This window comes from Phyllobates terribilis, unplaced genomic scaffold, assembly GCF_046119375.1.
Source record: "Phyllobates terribilis strain yellow unplaced genomic scaffold, ASM4611937v1 Scaffold_3__8_contigs__length_932513732, whole genome shotgun sequence".
Lineage (NCBI taxonomy): Eukaryota > Metazoa > Chordata > Amphibia > Anura > Dendrobatidae > Phyllobates > Phyllobates terribilis.
In genome coordinates, this window is record NW_027362763.1 from 836,531,910 (window position 1) to 836,551,408 (window position 19,499).

The window sequence follows — 19,499 nt, forward strand, 5'->3', positions numbered from 1 at the left end:
ACCTAGCTGCAATTGTGCTGCCAGGCTCTGATTCATGCTGCCTGCAGTTTGGGCGGCATGAATCGGCAGAAAAAATCCCTTTAAATAAAATTATTTAGAATAATTATGATGATGGTAGGGGAAATCTGTCAAACAATTAAAACTGAAAAATATGTGTATCAGAATCTCATCCATGTCTTTCCTTCTCCTCACTGCTCTGCATATGGCCATGAGACAACTGACTGCAGCAGAAGCCTCTCCCTCTTCTCTGGCTGTAGTAGAACTAAAGATTGCCAAGCTCAGCCCTTTTGTATCAGCTGTCACCCAAAGATGGAACTGATTGGCCAGAAAGTTACCCCATTTCTTCTAAGCTGCTGAAGACGACCTAGTGCTACTCACACAGTTATAGATAGATATCCTGTCCCAAAGTTAGAAGTTTTTGTCTAAGCTGATACATTGTAACCGGTGTAAGAAAGCCCAGGTCAGGCCTGCTTTTCAGCATTTTTACAATCACTTATAGCAGGTGGAAAGTTTTTGAAATGATGATAAGCTAATCTTTTTACTTATGGCTGGGTTTTTCCACAAACAAAAGTTCATTTTAATCAATAGATCTTGGAATAATATTAACTTCCATAATTGGATGTGTTTAAATAAAATGGGATCACAGCTGATTCTTTCTGTGAGGTAAAACAGTGTTTTAAAAAAAAAAGACAGGCAAGTGTTTTGCCTCCCAAGAAGAATCAGCTGTGATCCCTGCTGTAATGTCTGTATACTCTTTTGCTTCCTCCCTGCCCAGGAGATGTGGTATGATCAGACCATGTTCCTGTATGGTCAGACATAGCCATTACACAGTACACAGCAGGGGAACATTTATAAGATTATCTCAGCACAGGAACATTTTATTTAAACACATCCAATTGTGGGAGTTGTTATTATTTCAAAATCTGTTGATTAAAATGAACTTTTGTTTGTGGGAAAACCTCTTTAAGGGTCCATTTGCAAGTTTTATACATGCTGGTTAATTTATCAATGAATGCTGAGGTTAGGAGAACGGTTATACCACAAAAAGTGAAGAGGTGACCTGCTCATGTGCCCTTTACCCAGTCGAAGCTGAGGGTGAACTGAAGGTCAATTTTAACTGTATAAATACTGTATCTATAAATGAAGCAGACAACAGGTTGTGTCAGTGGGACAAATGCAAATTTGTTAGAAAACTGCAAATCTTGCTTTTCATTTGCTTCTGGCCATTAAAATCTCATAGAAACAAACTTTTAAACCTTTGTGTCATTAGGGCAGTGGCTCAAGCAGCGATATCACGGTATATTCTTCCCTTGCTGATATTTTACAACACTTGCCTGCAAATAGACTATCTGAGGGAATGTTTCTCTGGAGGACGAGCCGCTGCAAGGCATATTCACTGTCATCTTGTAGCAATTTGTTAGAGAAAAGATGGTGTACAGCAAAATGACCCGAAAATAGAGATGAAGCTGCTGCAACGTTCTTGAGTTTCTCAGTTCATAAAGGTTCATCAATCTCACAGCATCTCTATACTGCACTATTTTTAGTTGCCCTTTTACACTTTTGTAAGCTTTTCTGTCCCTTCGTATTCCTGACAGAAGAGTAGGAAAATAACATGATGTAATCGGCTGTGGGGACTGCTTTGGGGGATGTATACGGGAAAAAAAAACCTTGCAGACCATGGAAAGGTTAATTGTGTCTCGTGGGAAGAATAATTCCCATCATAAGTACTACTTGTAATCAACCACTGTCATCTCAGGCACTTGCCCATTCTGCCACACTGCAGAAATAATTATTAGGAAAATGGCTAACCAGAAATAAAATCAGATCGGAGGAGACTGATTGGGAGTGAATCCATCTTCTCCGGGCGGTTAACTTCATATGTGCCCTGTCAGATGCTGCTATACCAACACCGGCCTTTTGTCACTCATATGCCGAGACTCCTGGCACATTGTGTGGGCAGTTTAAAGACCTTTTCATTGATTAAGAATTATATTTTCAGCTCAATGTTTTTATTTTAAAGGGTGAATAATGTTCTGGAGGGATTTTCTGCATACGCGGGTATTAAGCGTTCCATTGGGATGAAAAATAAAAAAAAATAAGAATCACTGAGCAATTGTAATGACAGATCGAGAAAACAGCTGTAGTTCCCAATGTAATGTTAGGTTACTTATCTTGAGATGAAAACATAAAAGGGTTTGTACCAAATTAGAAAAGTTAACACCTTTCTTACCACTGGAAGCCTCGCTGATCATGAAATCAGAGCTCCGCAGAGCAATGTACTCTATTTTCTGGCCATTCAGTAAATAATGAATGGAGCGGATGTGTAGAGATGTGCGACTGTCGCTGCAGTCAAAGCTCTGCGAAGGCGCTCTCTCAAAATCTGGGGGGTACTAATAGTGGGAAAAAGGTATCACTAATTCTGTAATAGGTGATGTGTTTCTGTCCAGATACAAACCCTTTTTGGGGGACCTATATTGTAAATTAGATTTTGATTAAGTCACAAAATATGACACACTTTAGAGTTATTTTGGGTAGTGATGGTACATTATTTTTACCTTGCATTTCTGATAATTTGTGGGCTCCCAGAAGTTCTCCTCCTACATCTACTGCAAAGAGTCTCGAGACGGATTAGGCAACCACGGCATTTATCATATTTGGCCTTCTAGCTTGGTGTACTTTTAACCTCAGTTTGGCATGCATATCTTTTATAATCTGCCTTGATTTTCCAATTATAATTTTTTTCTGTACATGTTTATGGAAAGTCTATCTTTTTTAAGCTTCTGTTAAATGGGTTTCCCAGGCCAGGGCAAATTTTGGGTATGCACTATAGCATGCCAAATCCTAAAAGTGTGTAATATGCATACTGTTAGGATTCTGTTCTGCTTGCTGGTTCGAGCAGTTGTCATGTGTCCACTCATATGCATTTTGCATACTACTTGTCGCGTGATAACCACTTGATCTGACAAGCACAGCACAGGATGATGGATCTTGTGTTATCTATATACAATTGTGGTCAGCATTATTAGTACGCCTGTATATTAAGAATTTTACCATGTAAAATATCTCCTAAAATAAAGTCTTTAAAGGGATTCTCCAAGAAATGAAATGAATAGCACACATTTAAATATTAAACATTTTTCTAAATACCTTTTATTTAGCAGAAATATATTTTTTCTGTCACTCTCCACAAGGAGAATAGTTACCCCTTAGACCTCAGTCCAGAGTCTTTCATCTAGCCAAATCAGTTCTCATACTTTGCACTGACAAGGGCCAACAGCCCGAAACACCGTGTGCAAATTGAGATTCTGATTTGGCTTTTATCCGAAGTCATATTGCACGACTTGTTAAAAGGTTGATTGTGACTTGTAGGATTACTGCTTCTGATAGGTGGCGCTATAGAGTTCAAGTCCTCTTTTTCTCTAAAGAGGCAATTTGCATATTATTCTTTATCTACTGAGCTCTGTCAGGATTTTAAACATGGCAACTGCCAGGACATGCAGTAGGATGGACTATGTGAAGCAGAGACAGACCCACTAAAACTGTCAGGCTGACTGAGATGGATGTTTGTTCTCAATCAGCTAAAGAAAGGTGTTTATCTTCTCCTTTAGTCCTCTCCAGGCAGTGTCCTGTCAGGTTGACTGAACAGAGGAATGTGCTTTCACAATACCTGACCAGACCTTGCTCGGATGTGGCCTCTGTCTTGTGATTCACGCAGCCCTACCTACTACTACTGAGAGAACTGAACAAAAGTTGTTTTGTGGCAAGAAGTGAAAATGGGGCAAAGAAACCATGTATGAGTTATAAAGAACTTCAGGCAGAGCTTGAGACAACTGGAGTGATGGTTTCACCTTGTAGCTTTCCCTGCAGACTGAGCAAAACAGGGCTCTACGGGTGAAGACCATGGAGGAACACATTGGTTAAACAAAGGGTGTGTGTATGTATGTATGTGTGTATATATATATGTGTGTGTGTATATATATATATATATATATATGTGTGTATGTATATATATATGTGTGTATATATATATGTGTGTGTGTATATATATATATGTATATGTGTGTGTATATATATATATATATATATATATATATATATATATATATATATATATATATATATATATATATATATATATATATATATATATATATATACATACATACATGTTTCCTCTTTATTTTCTTAAATCATGTAGGGTGAGAGGTCAACGTTTTCTGCATCTGTACCTGATATTAAAATATTCTAATTATGCACAGTTGGTACATATCCTCATATTGACTTTTTAATACTAAACAGTCAGGAGTTCCACTAATGTTAACCGCACTTTTTAGGTGCAATCTTTCATCATACACTGACCCTGCCTTTAATAATAAGATAACTGCTGGAACTTGATCTGTACAGATCAAGGAATGTCAGACAATATTAACTTATTGGTCATAGTGAATAGTGTACGATTTCTGGATTATTATTTGTTTGGTTAGGGGCAATGAAAGTTAAAAAATAAATAAAAATGTATAATTTTTTTAAATATTGAAACTTGATTTCATAATTTCGTGATGACAAAAGAGATGACAGTGTACTGTATGGTGCTGGAGAAACTCCCATTACTAGAAGGCTTGCCACAATTGATTGAGCATTGTACCTCTGTAACTTGGACTTGAAGATCTCTGCACTTCCTAATGCAAAGTTATTACAGTGCTTAGTAGAGTATGGGAGGCCTCTTGTAGAGATTAGTAACAGTCCCGGATCCCTTAGATGTGATTTTCTGACATTTTTATGACTGAGTGGAGAAAAAAAACAAAGTTAAGGTACCGTCCGTACCACATTCTTTACCTTTCTGTTAGTAGAGAGGACTGTTGAGGAAATAATTCCCATTGCGTCCATGTCAGGCTTTTAGTTGAGTGCCGGTTATCTTCCATTGACTACCGTATGATGTAGTCTACTTGTGGATTTTATATACATAGTTCAGTTTGGTATTTATTATGTGATGTTTTCTTGCATTTTAAAATGTCATTATTTTCCTATATTAGCTCTTTGAGAGATCATTATAACAAGCCCTATGCAAAAGCTTTTATTGTATTTGATATTAAATTACCAACCTGCTGTATCTCCTAGGCACCACGTCTGGAGGCACAGATCATTTTGGGCTCCCTTGTTTGCTACCCAAACATTTATAAGGACCTTTTGTTGCTGGAGTCGTCGAGTGACATTATCATAGACAACAAAGACATTAAGGTAGGAATCACCATTACATTTACTGTTCTAATAATTGCAAATAGTCATGAGTAAGGGTATGTGCCCACATAGCGTTTTACAACCGTATATGCTGCGGAATTTCCGCAGCGTAAACACTTGTGAAACGCTTGGTAATCCGTCCCCCATGGTCCCCAATGAGAATCCGCAATTTCAATGCCCATACTGCGGATTTTTCCGCAGCGTTTTGATGCGCTCAAAAATCCGCAGCATTTCCATTATTTGTGCGTTTCTGCATGCGGATTTGAGGTCCCAATGCACTAGAAAAACGCATGGCAAATCCGCATGTAAAAACGCTGCAAAAACGAATCAAAAAAGCTTGTAAAATCCGCAAGCATTTTTGACTGCCAAGAACATGCAGAAACGCTGCAGAAATTTTCTGCTTCATTTCTGCATCGTGGGCACATAGCCTTAGGGAGTCCCCCAGAAACATGTAGATGGTTCTATCTGTTGACTCATGATGCAGGTGGAGATGTGTTAATGATATACAGTAGTGTTCAAAATAATAGCAGTCCAATATGACTAACCAGATTAATCACTGTTTTTGGTATAAATTATATTACCACATGTCAAACAATTTACCAGCTATTGCAGTAGATTCTAAGAAAACCAACAGACTCTGCATTCATGATCTTCATGTTTTTGAGTCTGTGTATTTAAATGATTAATTGAAAGCGGGTGTGCTCAAAATAATAGCAGTGTGGAGTTCAATTAGTGAGGTCAATCATTCTGTGAAGAAACAGGTGTGAATCAGGTGGCCCTTATTTAAGGGTGTAGCCAGCACATGTTGTACATGCATTTCTCCTTGAAAGCCTGAGAAATATGGGTCGTTCGAGAATGGCAAAGACTCAGCCAATGATCAGCACCAGGATGACCAACGTGACCAACGACAGTCTCAAGTTACCTGTGAGTACTGTGACAGTTAGAAGACGCCTGTGTGAGACTAATCCCTTAGCAAGAAGTCCCCCCGAAGTCCCACTGTTAAGTACTGAAGCTGATATAATTTGCCAAAGAACACATCAACTGGCCTAAAGAGAAATGGATAAACATTTTGTGGACTGATGGAAGTAAAATTGTTCTCCTTGGGTTCAAGGGCCGCAGACAGTTCGTCAGACGACCCCCAAACTCTGCATTCAAGCCACAGTACACTCTGAAGACAGTGAAGCATGGTGGTGCCAGCATCATGATATGGGCATGTTTCTCTTACTATGGTGCCGGACCTATTTACCACATACCAAGGATCATGGACCAGTTTGCATATTTTAAAATACTTTGAAGAGTTCATGTTGCCTTGCGCTGAGGAGAATATGCCCTTGATATGGGTGTTTCAAGAAGAGCACAACCCTAAACACACCAATAAACGAGCAAAATCTTGGTTCCAGTCCAACAAAATTGAGGTTATGCAGTGGCCTGCCCAATCCCCGGACCTTAATCCGATAGAACACTTGTGGGGTGACATCCAAAATTCGTTTCAGAGGCAAAGCCAACAAATGCCAAAAAATTGTGGGATGTAGTCAAAGCATACTGGGCTGGAATAACAGTTGACAGGTGCAAGAGGTTGGTTGACTCTATGCAACATAGGTGTGAAGCAGTTCTAAAAAACTGTGGTTATACAACTAAATATTAGGTTAGTGATTCACAGGAATGCTGAATACTCAAAAAATGTACATATTGTGAGTTTGTAAAGACAAATGCAGACGCTTGCATTTTTTGTAGAACAGCCAAATGTTCATTTTTTATCTTAGGTACACTTTTATTGTGAAAGACAGAATCTGAAAATAAAATTCAGAAAATCACATTGTATGATTTTTACATAATTCATTTGCATTCTATTGCATGAAATAAGTATTTGATCACCTACTAACCAGCAAGAATTATGACTCTCACAGACCTGTTAGTTTGTCTTTCTTTAAGAAGCCCTCATGCTCTGCACTCATTACCTGTATTAATTGCACCTCTTTGAACTTGTTACCTGTATAAGGCTGTGTGCCCACAATTCGTTTTTTAAGCGTTTCCGCAGCTGCAATTCTGCTGCACAAACTCTTAAAAAACGCATGGTAGAAGGCCTGCCATGTTCCCCAATGATAATCCGCATGTGCTGTGCACATGCTGCGGAAATTTCCGCTGCGGATTATCAATGCGGGAAAAAAACGCAGCGCTACCAATTATTTTGCGGAAGCTCTGCGTTTTCGCCGCTATTGACTTGCATTGGACCGCATGGAATCCGCATCACTGGATCTGTACATGCGCATTCCATGCGTTTTAATGTGCGGATGGTACCCGGGTCTGGAGGAAAGGAGACTCTCCTCCGGACCCGGGTACCATAGAACCTGTAAAAAAAAGAATAAAATAAAAAATAAATATTATACTTACCTTCTGATAGCCCCCGGCGTGCTTGTCTTCGCTTGCCGGCAGATCGCGGTGAACTGAAGGATCTGCGCTGACGTCATTTAGTCATGTGATGACTGGTCCTTCAGTGTACCCGCGAGCTGCCGGCAAGCCAGGACGGATTGAATAAAGACTCCGGGGGCTATCAGAAGGTAAGTATAGATTTTGTTTTTTTATTTTTGACCATTCTTTACGGTCACACTCTATAAATCCATGCCGTTTGCATGGATTTATATAGTGTGACCAAGTTGTTAACCACTTTCCAAGTGATGCTAAAATCGCTTGGAAAGCGCTTGTCAACCCGCATGCAGAAATGCATGTGAAGAACGCTTCACTTCCGCATGTCCCTGGCAGGAAAAACACATGTACAATCCGCATGCGTTTTTTCTGCCAGGGAGATGCAGAAACGCTCAGGAAAAAATCCAGAGCATTTCTGCATCGTGGGCACATAGCCTGAAAGAAACCTGTCCACACAATCAATCTCACTCGAACCTCTCAACCATGGCCAAGACCAAACAGCTGTCTAAGGACACCAGGGACAAAATTGTAGCCCTGCCCAAGGCTGGGATGGTCTATAGGACAATAGGCAAGCTTGGTGAGAAGGCAACAGCTGTTGGCACAATTATTAGAAAATGGACAAAACACAAGACGACTGTCTGTCTTCCTCTGTCTGGGGATCCATGCAAGATGTCTTCTCGTGGGGTAAGGATGATTCTGAAAGTGGCCAGAAATCAGCCCAGAACTACACGGGAGGACCTGGTCAATGACCTGAAGAGAGCTGGGACCACAGTCTCAAACATTACCATTAGTAACACACTACGCTGTCATGGATTAAAATCCTGCTGGGCACAACAGGTCCCCCTGCTCACGGCAGCACATGTCCAGGCCCTTTTGAGGTTCGCCAATGACCATCTGGATGATCCAGAGGAGGCATGGGAGAGGGTCATGTGGTCAGATGAGACCAAAATAGAACTTTTTGGTATTAACTCCACTCACCGTGTTAGGAGGAAGAAGGATGAGTACAACTCCTAAGAACCTGTCCCAACCGTGAAGCATGGTGAGAGAAACCTCATACTTTGGGGGTACTTTTCTGCAGGACGACTGCACCTTATTGAAGTGAGGATGAATGGGTTCATGTATCGTGAGATTTTGGCCAACAGCCTCCTTCTCTCAGTGAGAGCATTGAAGGTGGGTCTTAGCTGGATCTTCCAGCATGACAATGACCCGAAACACACAGCCAGGGCAACTAAGGAGTGGCTCAAAAAGTCTGTGCAGGATTTTAAACCTTTAAGGCATAATGTGTTACCAATGGTTTTCTTGGTGACTGTGGTCCCAGCTGCCTTGAGATCATTAACAAGATCCCCCCCGTTTAGTTTTAGGCTGATCTCTCACCTTCCTCGTGATCAAGGATACCCCATGAGGTGAGATTTTGCATGGTGCCCCAGATCGATGTTGATTGATAGTCTTTTTGTATTTCTTCCATTTTCTTACTATTGCATCAACAGTTGTCTCCTTCTTACCCAGCGTCTTACTTATGGTTTTGTAGCCCATTCCAGCTTTGTGCAGGTCTATGATCTTGTTCCTGACATCCTTAGAAAGCTCTTTGGTCTTGCCCATGTGGTAGAGGTTAGAGTCTGACTGATTAATTGAGTCTGTGAACAGGAGTCTTTTATACAGGTGACTATGTAAGACAGCTGTCTTTAATGCAGGTAACAAGTTGATTAGGAGCCAGAACTCATAATGGTTTGTAGGGGATTAAATACTTTTTTTCTCACTGCAAAATGCAAATAAATGTATCTAATTTATACAATGTGATTTTATTGATTTTTTGGGGGGGATATTCTATCTCTCAATGTTAAAATTAACCTACCCTCAAAATTATAGACTGTTCATGTCTTTGTCAGTGGGCAAACTTAGAAAAACAGCAAGGGATCAAATACCGATTTCCCCCACTGTATATAATATATATTATATTCGCGCACATACATACATGTATACACACAAAAAAAAAATAACATTTAAAAAATAAATAAATAAAAAAAAATAAATATATATATATATATATATACACACAGTACAGACCAAAAGTTTGGACACACCTTCTCATTTAAAAATTTTTCTGTATTTTCATAACTATGAAAATTGTGCATTCACACTGAAGGCATCAAAACTATGAATTAACACATGTAGAATTATATACTTAACAAAAAAGTGTGAAACAACTTCAAACATGTCTTATATTCTAGGTTCTTCAAAGTAGCCACCTTTTGCTTTGATGACTGCTTTGCACACTCATAGAATCATAGAATGGTAGAGTTGGAGGGGACCTCCTGGGTCATCTGGTCCAACCCCCTGCTCAAAGCAGGATTCACTAGATCATCTCAGACAGATGTCTGTTCAGCCTCTGTTTGAAGACGTCCATTGAAGGGGAACTCACCACCTCTCTTGGCAGCCTGTTCCACTCATTGATCACCCTAACTGTCAAAAAGTTTTTTCTAATATCTAATCTGTGTCTCCTCCCATTTAATTTCATCCCATTGCTTCTAGTCTTTCCTTGTGCAAATGAGAATAAAGATGATCCTTCTACAATGTGACAGCCCTTGACATATTTGTAGACAGCTATTAAGTCTCCTCTCAGTCTTCTTTTTTGCAAGCTAAACATTCCCAAATCCTGCAACCGTTCCTCATAGGACATAGTTTGCAGACCAGTCACCATTCTGGTCGCTCTTCTCTGAACTTGCTCCAGTTTGTCAATGTCTTTTTTAAAATGTGGTGCCCAAAACTGTACACAGTATTCCAGATGAGGTCTGACCAAAGAGGAGTAAAGACCGATAATGACTTCACGTGATCTAGACTGTATGCTTCTGTTAATACATCCCAGAATTGTATTTGCCTTTTTTGCTGCTGCATCACACTGTTGACTCATGTTCAGTCTATGATCTATTAGTATACCCAAGTCTTTTTCACATGTACTGTTGCTTAGCTCTATTCCTCCCATTCTGTATATGCTTTTTTCATTTTTATTGCCCAGATGTAGTACTTTGCATTTTTCCCTGTTAAAAACCATTCTGTTGTTTGCTGCCCACTGCTCCAGTTTATTTAGGTCTTTTTGAATCCTCTCTCTCTCTTCTCTAGTATTAGCTATCCCTCCTAGCTTTGTGTCATCAGCAAATTTAATCAGTTTACCCTCAATTCCTTCATCTAAATCATTGATAAAGATGTTGAACAATACAGGTCCCAGGACGGAGCCCTGTGGTACCCCACTTGAGACATTTATCCAGCTGGATGTGAAGCCATTTACAACCACCCTTTGAGTCCGATCACTAAGCCAGTTATGAATCCACCTAACAGTTGCCTGGTCCATTGCATACTTGGTCATTTTTTCAATAAGGATGGTGTGAGATACTTTGTCAAATGCTTTGCTGAAGTCAAGATATACTATATCTACAGCATTTCCCTGATCCACCCAGTCAGTGATTCTGTCATAGAAGGAAATTAAGTTAGTCTGACATGACTTGTTAGTTACAAACCCATGCTGACTCTGGTTAATCACTTCATTCTTATCCATGTACTTACATACATGTTGTTTAATAATTTGTTCAAAGATCTTTCCTGGTATAGAAGTCAGACTCACCGGCCTATAGTTCCCTGGGTCCACCTTCTTCCCCTTTTTGAAGATAGGAACAACATTTGCTCTTCTCCAGTCTTCTGGGACTTCTCCTGTTCTCCAAGAATTTTCAAAGATTATGGAGAGTGGTTCTAAAATTTCTTCTACGATCTCCTTCAGTACTCTGGGGTGTAATTCATCTGGACCTGGAGACTTGAACTCATTTATGTTAGCTAAATATTCCCTCACAATCTTTCTGTTTACAGATAACTTGGATTCTTCTATTCCTTTAAAAGGACAGTGAAGATCAGTTGATGTTACATTTTCTTTCTGAGAGAAAACAGATGCAAAATAGAAATTAAAAAGTTCGGCCTTCTCAACATCCTCTCTTACCATTTCTCCATTTTCATCCTGTAAAAATCCTATAGCATCTTTGACTTTTCTTTTACTTTTGACATACCCCCAAAATTCTTTTTATTGCTTTTGACATCTCTTGCAAGCCTTAATTCATTGTCAGCTTTAGCTAACCTGATACGTGCCCTGCAGGATCTGCAGACTGCATTATAATCTTCTTTAGATATGCCTCCCTCTTTCCATTTAATAAACATTTCTTTCTTTCTTTTTAGCATGTGTTTAAGTTCTGTGTTCATCCATCCTGGTTTCCTTAAATGCTTCCCATTCTTCCTACTTTTCGGGATTGTTAACGATTGTGCTTTGAGAATCTCATTTTTAAAAATTTCCCATCCTTCCTGGACATTTTTGTCCTTAAGGACATCCAGCCATTGGATCCATCCTATTCTCTTTCTGAGTCTCTTAAAATCTGCCTTTCTAAAATCTAACCTTGAAGTTTGAGTCTTCGCATGTCTTCCTCCTCTAGTTATCCAAAATTCTATAATAGCATGATCGCTGCCTCCTAGGGTCCCAGCCACCTTTTACCTCCTCAACCATTTCCTCCCTGTTTATAAGGATTAGATCCAAAGTAGCAGATCCCCTTGTTTTCTCCCCTACCTTTTGGAAGATAAAGTTGTCAGCAAGAGAGGATAAGAATTTGCTTGACCTGTTAGTTTTACTTGAGAGAGATTCCCAACAAATGTCTGGATAGTTGAAATCTCCCATGACCACTACGTCATATTTTTTGGAGAACTTGGTCATTTGATACATAGAGTTCATCCATATCTTCAGCTTGCCCAGGTGGCCTGTAGTAAATGCCTACAATGGTGTCCTTTCCGTTGTTCTCTCCTTGTATTCTTACCCAAACAGTTTCCACAGAACTCCCAGTCTCTGAAGCTTCAATCTCTGTGCAGATATACGCTTTTCTAACATACAATGCGACACCTCCTCCTCGTTTATCAAGTCTGTTTCTTGCAAATAAGTTGTATCCTTTTAGCCTTTTATTCCAATCATGTGTATCGTCCCACCAAGTTTCAGTGATTCCAATGACATCATATTTCTTTTCCTGCATTAGTAGTTCCAATTCTCCTTGTTTGTTGCCCATGCTTTGTGCATTTGTATAAAAACATTTTAGTTTGTGATTGGTTTCTCTTCCTCCCATATTTTTATTATTTAAATTGTTTTGTCTTAGTTTTTCCTTTCCACTTCCAGTAGCAGAGATCTCAATAGTATTTGTCAGCTGTATGGCTTTTTCTGGCCTTTTGCTTCCCTTCCCACATTGTTCTAGTTTAAAGCTCTTCTGATGAGTGTAGCAAGGCGACTTCCAAATACATGTTTTCCAGTCTTCATAAGGTGCACCCCATCTCTAGCAAGTAGTCCATCGTATAGGTAATTCATTCCGTGATCCAGAAATCCAAATCCTTGTTGACTGCACCATCGACGTAGCCAGTTGTTCACCTGTAGAATCTTATTCCACCTCATTGTTCCATGGCCATCCACTGGGAGGATGGATGAGAAGACCACCTGCGCTCCCAATTCTTTCACTTTCTTGCCTAAGTCTTCAAAGTCACTGCAGATGGTTTCCGGGTCCTTTCTTGCGGTGTCATTTGTCCCCACATGTATTAGCAGGAATGGGTAGTGATCTGTAGGTCTGAAGAGTCTTGATATCCTGTCAGACACATCTTTAATTTTTGCTCCTGGAAGACAGCACATTTCTCTTGAGGTTATGTCTGGTCTGCAGATAGCGGCCTCTGTTCCTCTTAACAGGGAATCCCCCATGACCACCACTCTCCGTTTTTTCTTCACAACATTCTTCTTTCTCCATCCAGGAGGATTCTGAGGGCTTACAAGGTTATTCATTGCTGGCAAAGTCTTATTTTGCTGTATTTCTTCATGGTTCTCCTGCGTGAGAGCCTGGTACTGGTTCCTGAGCAGTATGGGTGCTGACTGCCTCTCGATCCTCCTGCTTCTGTGGGTCACATGCTTCCATTCCTCTGTTTCCTCAGGTGCAGTTCGAATTTCTTCTCTTTCTGAATCATGAAGAGATAATTCTGCTCTGTCTAAGAACTCTTCACCTTCCTTAATGATTTTCAAGGTAGTTAACCTCTCTTCTAGATTTCGCAACTTTTCCTCCAACAGGGACACAAGCTTGCATTTCTGGCATGTGAAGTTTGGCTTTTCCACTGGCAAGTCTGTGAACATGTAGCAGGATATGCAGCTCACCAAATGGCTCCTGGACTCTTCCATGTTCTTACTGTTATTGTTCTGAAAACACTCTTGGCATTCTCTTGATGAGCTTCAAGAGGTAGTCACCGGAAATGGTTTTCACTTCACAGGTGTCCCCTGTCAGGTTTAATAAGTGGGATTTTTTGCTTTATAAATGGGGTTCAGACCATCAGTTGTGTTGTGCAAAAGTCAGGTGGATACACAGCTGATAGTCCTACTGAATAGACTGTTAGAATTTGTGTTATGGCAAGAAAAATGCAGCTAAGTAAAGAAAAACGAGTGGCCATCATTACTTTAAGAAATGAAGGTCAGTCAGTCCGAAAAATTGGGCAAACTTTGAAAGTGTCCCCAAGTGCAGTCGCAAAAACCGTCAAGCGCTACAAAGAAACTGGCTCACATGAGGACCGCCCCAGGAAAGGAAGAGTCACCTCTGCTTCTGAGGATAAGTTTATCCGAGTCACCAGCCTCAGAAATCACAGGTTAACAGCAGCTCAGATTAGAGACCAGGTCAATGCCACACAGAGTTCTAGCAGCAGACACATCTCTACAACAACTGTTAAGAGGAGACTTTGTGCAGCAGGCCTTCATGGTAAAATAGCTGCTAGGAAACTACTGCTAATGACAGGCAACAAGCAGAAGAGACTTGCTTGGGCTAAAGAACACAAGGAATGGACATTAGACCACTGGAAATCTGTGCTTTGGTCTGATGAGTCCAGATTTGAGATCTTTGGTTCCAACCACCGTGTCTTTGTGCGACGCAGAAAAGGTGAACGGTTGGACTCTACATGCCTGGTTCCCACCGTGAAGCATGGAGGAGGAGGTGTGATGGTGTGGGGGTGCTTTGCTGGTGACACTGTTGGGGATTTATTCTAAATTGAAGGCATACTGAACCAGCATGGCTACCACAGCATCTTGCAGCGGCATGCTATTCCATCCGGTTTGCGTTTAGTTGGACCATCATTTATTTTTCAACAGGACAATGACCCCAAACACACCTCCAGGCTGTGTAAGGGCTATTTGACCAAGAGGGAGAGTGATGGGGTGCTACGCCAGATGACCTGGCCTCCAGTCACCAGACCTGAACCCAATCGAGATGGTTTGGGGTGAGCTCGACCGCAGAGTGAAGGCAAAAGGGCCAACAAGTGCTAAGCATCTCTGGGAACTCCTTCAAGATTGTTGGAAGACCATTTCCGGTGACTACCTCTTGAAGCTCATCAAGAGAATGCCAAGAGTGTGCAAAGCAGTCATCAAAGCAAAAGGTGGCTACTTTGAAGAACCTAGAATATAAGACATATTTTCAGTTGTTTCACACTTTTTTGTTAAGTATATAATTCCACATGTGTTAATTCATAGTTTTGATGCCTTCAGTGTGAATGTACAATTTTCATAGTCATGAAAATACAGAAAAATCTATAAATGAGAAGGTGTGTCCAAACTTTTGGTCTGTACTGTATATAGTCGAATATAAGCCAAAGCACCTAATTTTACCACGAAAAAACTGGGAAAACTTTATTGACTCGAGTATAAGCCGAAGGTGGGAAATGTAGCAGCTACTGGTAAATTTTCCCAATCCTGGTGTGCATGGCCCCATCATCCCCAATCCTGGTGTGCATGGCCCCATCATCCCCAATCCTGGTATGCATGGCCCCATCATCCCCAATCCTGGTATGCATGGCCCCATCATCCCCAATCCTGGTATGCATGGCCCCATCATCCCCAATCCTGGTATGCATGGCCCCATCATCCTCAATCCTGGTATGCATGGCCCCATCATCCCCAATCCTGGTATGCATGGCCCCATCATCCCCAATCCTGGTATGCATGGCCCCATCATCCCCAATCCTGGTATGCATGGCCCCATCATCCCCAATCCTGGTATGCATGGCCCCATCATCCCCAATCCTGGTATGCATGGCCCCATCATCCCCAATCCTGGTATGCATGGCCCCATCATCCCCAATCCTGGTATGCATGGCCCCATCATCCCCAATCCTGGTATGCATGGCCCCATCATCCCCAATCCTGGTATGCATGGCCCCATCATCCCCAATCCTGGTATGCATGGCCCCATCATCCCCAATCCTGGTATGCATGGCCCCATCATCCCCAATCCTGGTATGCATGGCCCCATCATCCCCAATCCTGGTATGCATGACCCCATCATCCCCTCCAATCCTGGTATGCATGGCCTCCTCATTCCCCCCAATCCTGGTATGCATGGCCTCCTCATTCCCTCCAATCCTGGTATGCATGGCCTCCTCATTCCCCCAAATCCTGGTATGCATGGCCTCCTCATTCCCCCCAATCCTGGTATGCATGGCCTCCTCATTCCCCCCAATCCTGGTATGCATGGCCTCCTCATTCCCCCCAATCCTGGTATGCATGGCCTCCTCATTCCCCCCAATCCTGGTATGCATGGCCTCCTCATTCCCCCCAATCCTGGTATGCATGGCCTCCTCATTCCCCCCAATCTTGGTATGCATGGCCTCCTCATTCCCCCAAATCTTGGTATGCATGGCCTCCTCATTCCCCCCAATCTTGGTATGCATGGCCTCCTCATTCCCCCCAATCTTGGTATGCATGGCCTCCTCATTCCCCCCAATCTTGGTATGCATGGCCTCCTCATTCCCCCCAATCCTGGTATGCATGGCCTCCTCATTCCCCCCAATCCTGGTATGCATGGCCTCCTCATTCCCCCCAATCCTGGTATGCATGGCCTCCTCATTCCCCCCAATCCTGCTATGCATGGCCTCCTCATTCCCCCCAATCCTGCTATGCATGGCCCCCATCCTGGTATACATGGCCCCCAATTCACTGCACACATGAAAAAAAAAATAAACACACCTACTCACCTTCCTTCCCTCTGCTCCAGCGCTGCGTCCTGTTCTGCCAGCAGGAGCTCAGCTCAGCATCTGAGCAGTGCATGACGTCACTGCCATGCGTCCTCAGACGCCGAGGTGAGCTGCGTGGATATTCACTCGTCTCCATGCTAGGACTATGGTTGTGGAGAAGAGTGAATAGTCATTTTCTTTAATAGCGCACACAGTCAGCAGCTCCTGCTGCGGCTCAGCGATTCTCTGTGCCCGTTACTAAAGAGAATGAATATTCACTCTTCTCCACGCCCATGGACGTGGGGAAAAGTGAATATCATTCTCTTTAATAGCGGGCACACATAGTAGCTGCAGCAGCTGTCTACTGCCTGTGCCCGCTTCTCCACCACCGCAACACCCACAGCCGGTATATACTATATATAAGTATATACCCGAGTATATATAAGTATATACCCGAGTATAAGCAGAAGGGCGCATTTTAAGCATAACAAATGTGCTGAAAATGTCGGCTTATACTCGAGTATTTACGGTATATATAGATATATACACACACGTGTATACATACATACATGCATACACATACGTGTGTGTTTGTGTATGTGTATGTATATATATATATATATATATATATATATATATGTGTGTGTGTTTGTGTGTATATATTTATTCTTTTAGTAAAAAACTGTTTTTTTAATCAAAGATGTCTTCTTGTTTAAGTTCTCCTACCCTATTAGGCATCTGTTCTTTGTCAGAATTTCCAACCTTTCAACATTTATTGCATTGTCACATGATAAATTACATTAACTGCTGTGTATACCTTTGCACAGATATTTTATATTATTTTCTTCCTAAATGCAAATTTTAGCAATCTTTTAAATAGCCTTCATTAAAAATGTAACCATTTTGGTGCTGCGAACTGTCTATACACACGTGGTCAAAATTGTTGGTACCCCTCTTTTAATGAAAGAAAAACCCACAATGGTCTCAGAAATAACTTAAATTTGACAAAAGTAATAATAAATTAAAAATCTATGAAAATGAACAAATGAAAGTCAGTCATTGCTTTTCAACCCTGCTTCCACAGAACTTTTTACAAAAATTAAACTCATGAAATAGGCCTGGACAGAAATGATGGTACCCCTGAAAATAATGTTACAAAAGGGACATGTTAAATCAAGTTGTGTCCACTAATTAGCATCATAGGTGTCTACAATCTTGTATTCAGTCAGTGGGCCTGTATATAGGGCTACAGATACTCACTGTGCTGTTTGGTGACATGGTTTGTACCACACTCAACATGAACCAGAGGAAGCAAAGGAAAGAGTTGTCTCAGGATATTAGAAAGAAAATTATAGACAAGCATGTTAAAGGTAAAGGTTATAAGACCATCTCCAAGCAGCTTGATATTCCTGTGACTACAGTTGCACATATTATTCAGAAATTTAAGATCCATGGGACTGAAGCCAACCTCCCTGGACGTGGCCGCAGGAGAAAAATTGATGACAAATCAAAGAGACTGATAATACTAATGGTAACAAAAGAGCCTAGGAAAACTTCTAAAGAGATTAAAGGTGAACTTCAAGCTCAAGGAACATCAGTGTCAGATCGCACCATCCGTCGTTGTTTGATCCAAACTGGACTTCATGGGAGATGACCAAGGAGAACACCATTGTTGAAAAAAAATCATAAAAAAGCCAGATTGCGATTTGCTAAACTACATGTTGACAAGCCACAAAGCTTCTGGGAGAATGTCCTATGGACAGATTAGACAAAAATGGAAGTTTTTGGCAAGGCACATCAGCTCTATGTTCACAGATGGAAAAATTAAGCATATCATGAAAAGAACACTGTCCCTACTGTGAAACATGGAGGAGGCTCTGTTATGTTCTGGGGCTGCTTTGCGGCATTTGGCACAGGGTGTCTTGAATCTGTGCACTATACAATGAAATTTCAAGACTATCAAGGGATTCTAGAGAGAAATGTGCTGCCCAGTGTCAGAAAGCTTGGTCTCAGTCACAGGTCATGGGTCTTGCAACAGGATAATGACCCAAAACACTCCGCTAAAAACACCCAAGAATGGCTAAGAGGAAAACATTGGACTATTCTGAAGTGGCCTTCTATGAGCCCTGACCTAAATCCTATTGAGCATCTTTGGAAAGAGCTGAAACAAGCCATCTGGAAAAGGCAACCTTCAAACACGAGACAACTGGAGCAGTTTGCTCATGAGGTGTGAGCCAAAATACCTGTCGAGATGTGCAGAAGTCTCATTTACAGGTACAGGAATCGTTTCATTGCAGTGATTGCCTCAAAATGTTGTTCAACAGAATATTAAGTTAAGAGTACCATCATTTCTGTCCAGACCTATTTCATGAGTTTCATTTTTTTTTTAATTCTGTGGAAACAGGGTTGAAAAGCAATGTCTATCATTTGTTCATTTTCATAGATTATTTTATTATTACTTTTGGCAGATTCAAGTTATTTCTGTGACCATTGTGGGTTTTTCTTTCATTAAACGAGGGGTACCAACAATTTTGATCACGTGTGTGTATATCTGATCATCTGAGTGCTATGCAAACATTTTACAAATCCTTCAGTGCTCCTTTTCCCGCTTCTCCCCTTCCTTTGTCTAGTTTCTTCCCTCCCTGGTACAACAAATAACAGCTAGTAGGGGAGGGTGTTGTAAAGATTTCTAAAATGTAGAGAACTGAGAAACCATCTACAGTCTTAGGGAGGACTGAGAAATCAAGCTGTAGATAATGAGGAAAATGCATGAAGAAGAAATACAGTAAGTGCAGGATAGA

At 41.2% G+C, this 19,499-nt stretch overlaps 1 protein-coding gene across 3 annotated transcripts in view; it reads left to right on the top strand.

Annotated features, from left to right (window-relative positions):
- RALGAPA2 (Ral GTPase activating protein catalytic subunit alpha 2) overlaps positions 1 to 19,499 on the top strand; it is a 330,418-nt gene that overhangs the window by 144,974 nt on the left and 165,945 nt on the right. For all 3 annotated transcript variants that reach the window (XM_073672456.1, XM_073672457.1, XM_073672458.1), the window contains one exon: positions 5,119 to 5,238. In XM_073672456.1, the coding sequence (XP_073528557.1) occupies positions 5,119 to 5,238 (120 nt within the window). The remainder of the gene's footprint in view (positions 1 to 5,118; positions 5,239 to 19,499) is intronic.